This window comes from Camelina sativa, chromosome 20 (genome assembly GCF_000633955.1).
Source record: "Camelina sativa cultivar DH55 chromosome 20, Cs, whole genome shotgun sequence".
NCBI lineage: Eukaryota > Viridiplantae > Streptophyta > Magnoliopsida > Brassicales > Brassicaceae > Camelina > Camelina sativa.
The window spans coordinates 20,513,170-20,515,546 of record NC_025704.1 but is presented as its reverse complement, the minus strand read 5'-3'; the positions used below and the strand labels follow the sequence as shown (position 1 = coordinate 20,515,546).

Below are 2,377 nucleotides of genomic sequence, written 5' to 3'. Positions count from 1 at the left end.
ATGGTGTGAGTGTAAGTGAATGCAGGCAAGGTTTGAGCTTGATGAAGATTGGCAAAGGATATCTGTGATTCACCAGATGGGACATTTGTGGCGATCACACAAGTCTGTCACGGTGAAGGCTATAAATTTGGCTGCAAATAACCAAGAGAGGATGAATTTGAGACCACCAAATATTGGTCCTGTTGATTGGCAAAAATTTGTCAAACTCAAAACTAGTGCTGCATTTAAGGTAATTACTTGTGATTATAATTGTTTAGTAGTTGATTGGTGATTAGTAATTAACATGTTTCATTATTAGGCCGTGAGTGAGAAATATAAAGCAAAAAGAAAGAATCAGATACCTCACACCACTAGTCGTAAAGGGATCAGCAGACTAACAGAAGAAATGGCAAGCATATATACTACAACTATGTTGTTTATTATTATACATAGTGCTTGTACTGTTACTGAAATTTTGTTTTCTGGAACAGAAAGCTGAAAGTGAAGATCCTTCCAGCGTGACAAGACTAGATGTTTGGATCAAGTCTCGCACCAAAAAGGATGGTACACCAGTAGATACGAATGCAGCTGATTTGATTGTAAGTCTGAATAGAGTTGTACACCAGTAAATAGTGTGTTATCGACTAGTAAAACCTGAAACTGTCTTTATGTTTTTCAGCAAAAAGCAGCTGAAATTGGTGGAAGTGATGCTCCAGCATTTTTAACAAATCCAGATGAAGATCACCTCGCCAAGCTTTTAGGACCTGACAATTCTGGTAGGCTGAGGGCAATGGGTAGAGGCATGAGTAAGACCAAATTAGCTTGTTTACAAATGCAGAGCAAGTGTATGGCTGAAATGGAAGAGCGGCAAGTAAAATTAGTAAAACAGGTCAATGCCTTGGAAAGTGAACTTGGCAGAATCAAGAATCAGGTTAGATACTTAAGAGTTCTCTACTATTCATCAGCCAGTTAGAGTAATATAAATTGATGTTATTTTTGTTTATGTTACAGAGACCAGAAGCTGAAATGGATGAAAACTCAGCTGCAAGAGTAACATATTCTTACTTCTTTTCATATCAGCTAAGTGATTCTTCTTAGTGTCGTTTATGATTCTTAGTTGCTCATGAAATTGTTGCAGAGTGTAAACAAAAGAGCACATCCTAAGTGTGTGTTTGTTGATTGGTCTGACATTGATGAAAATGTTGGTGAGGGTCGGATTCTTTCTTCTGATCCGGATGACATAGTGAATGACTGTCGTCTTGGCCCTTATGATCTCAAAGTGTTAGTTGAAGCTGCATATAAACCAGATGCATTTCTATGGAGACCTGCACAAAAGATCTTTCATATGAAAGAAGCTGTTGGACATATAATCGCATGGCCAACTGATAAGTGTAGACTGGTAGACAACAACATCCAAATGGAAGACATTGCCCCTATGGTATTTATAATTTCTAGCAATGTGTTAGCAATGTATTACCCCTGTCTATAATGCTAATTAATTATATTGGATTTGTTTACTGATTGTGTTTAACAGGGTATACAAGGAAACAAATGTAAACTATTGGATTTGTCTAAGGGTGACGTCATTGTTGCTGAGGGGCGTTGGGAGACACAAGAACCAAGTGCGTTGGTTAACGGAATTCCTCTTGGACCAAAAGCAGTTAAAGTATTTGTGGATTCAGTAAAGCAGCCTGATACATCACTATGGAGACCTACAGCTGAAATGTCATTTCTTGAGGACTGTTTGATGGCTTACGTATCTTGGCCCCTGAGTAAGGTTGATTTTGAAAATCCCTCAACTCCAACTGGTCAGAATGCTACATCACATGCTTCTTTGTCTGCATCAAAGGCCAAGTCTGCAGCCACAGCTTCTAAGTCTGCTACAGAGTCCAAAACTTCAGCAACAGCTTCAAAGGCTGCATCGCAGGCCAAATCTGCATCTATGTCTTCTAAGTCTGCATCTGGTTCTGAATCTCCTGTTGATGATGCAACGGGTCCAATATCTCTAATAAAGAATACTTTACCATCACAGTCTCCTCTTAGGAAGTCTCCAGTAAGTGTTTTCATACNAAATGTCATTTCTTGAGGACTGTTTGATGGCTTACGTATCTTGGCCCCTGAGTAAGGTTGATTTTGAAAATCCCTCAACTCCAACTGGTCAGAATGCTACATCACATGCTTCTTTGTCTGCATCAAAGGCCAAGTCTGCAGCCACAGCTTCTAAGTCTGCTACAGAGTCCAAAACTTCAGCAACAGCTTCAAAGGCTGCATCGCAGGCCAAATCTGCATCTATGTCTTCTAAGTCTGCATCTGGTTCTGAGTCTCCTGTTGATGATGCAACGGGTCCAATATCACCAATAAAGAATACTTTACCATCACAGTCTCCTCTCAGGAAGTC

General features: G+C 39.6%; 2 protein-coding genes across 2 annotated transcripts; both read left to right on the top strand.

The window, feature by feature from the left end:
* On the top strand, positions 12-1,092 carry LOC104771317. The gene is made up of 5 exons (XM_010495824.2): positions 12-229; positions 299-388; positions 471-578; positions 659-910; positions 991-1,092. Exons 1-5 carry the CDS (start codon positions 20-22, stop codon positions 1,075-1,077), a joined length of 747 nt encoding a protein of 248 aa, XP_010494126.1. The 5' UTR covers positions 12-19; the 3' UTR covers positions 1,078-1,092.
* Positions 1,136-2,065, top strand: LOC104772703. Its single transcript, XM_010497287.1, has 2 exons — positions 1,136-1,417; positions 1,514-2,065. Exons 1-2 carry the CDS (start codon positions 1,325-1,327, stop codon positions 2,063-2,065), a joined length of 645 nt encoding a protein of 214 aa, XP_010495589.1. The 5' UTR covers positions 1,136-1,324.

Coding starts and splice junctions, on each gene's coding strand:
- LOC104771317 (XM_010495824.2), top strand. CDS start 20: ATGCAGGCAAGGTTTGAGCTTGATGAAGATTGGCAAAGGATATCTGTG. Junction 230..298: donor AAACTAGTGCTGCATTTAAG/GTAATTACTTGT, acceptor TTTCATTATTAG/GCCGTGAGTGAGAAATATAA. Junction 389..470: donor GCAGACTAACAGAAGAAATG/GCAAGCATATAT, acceptor TTTCTGGAACAG/AAAGCTGAAAGTGAAGATCC.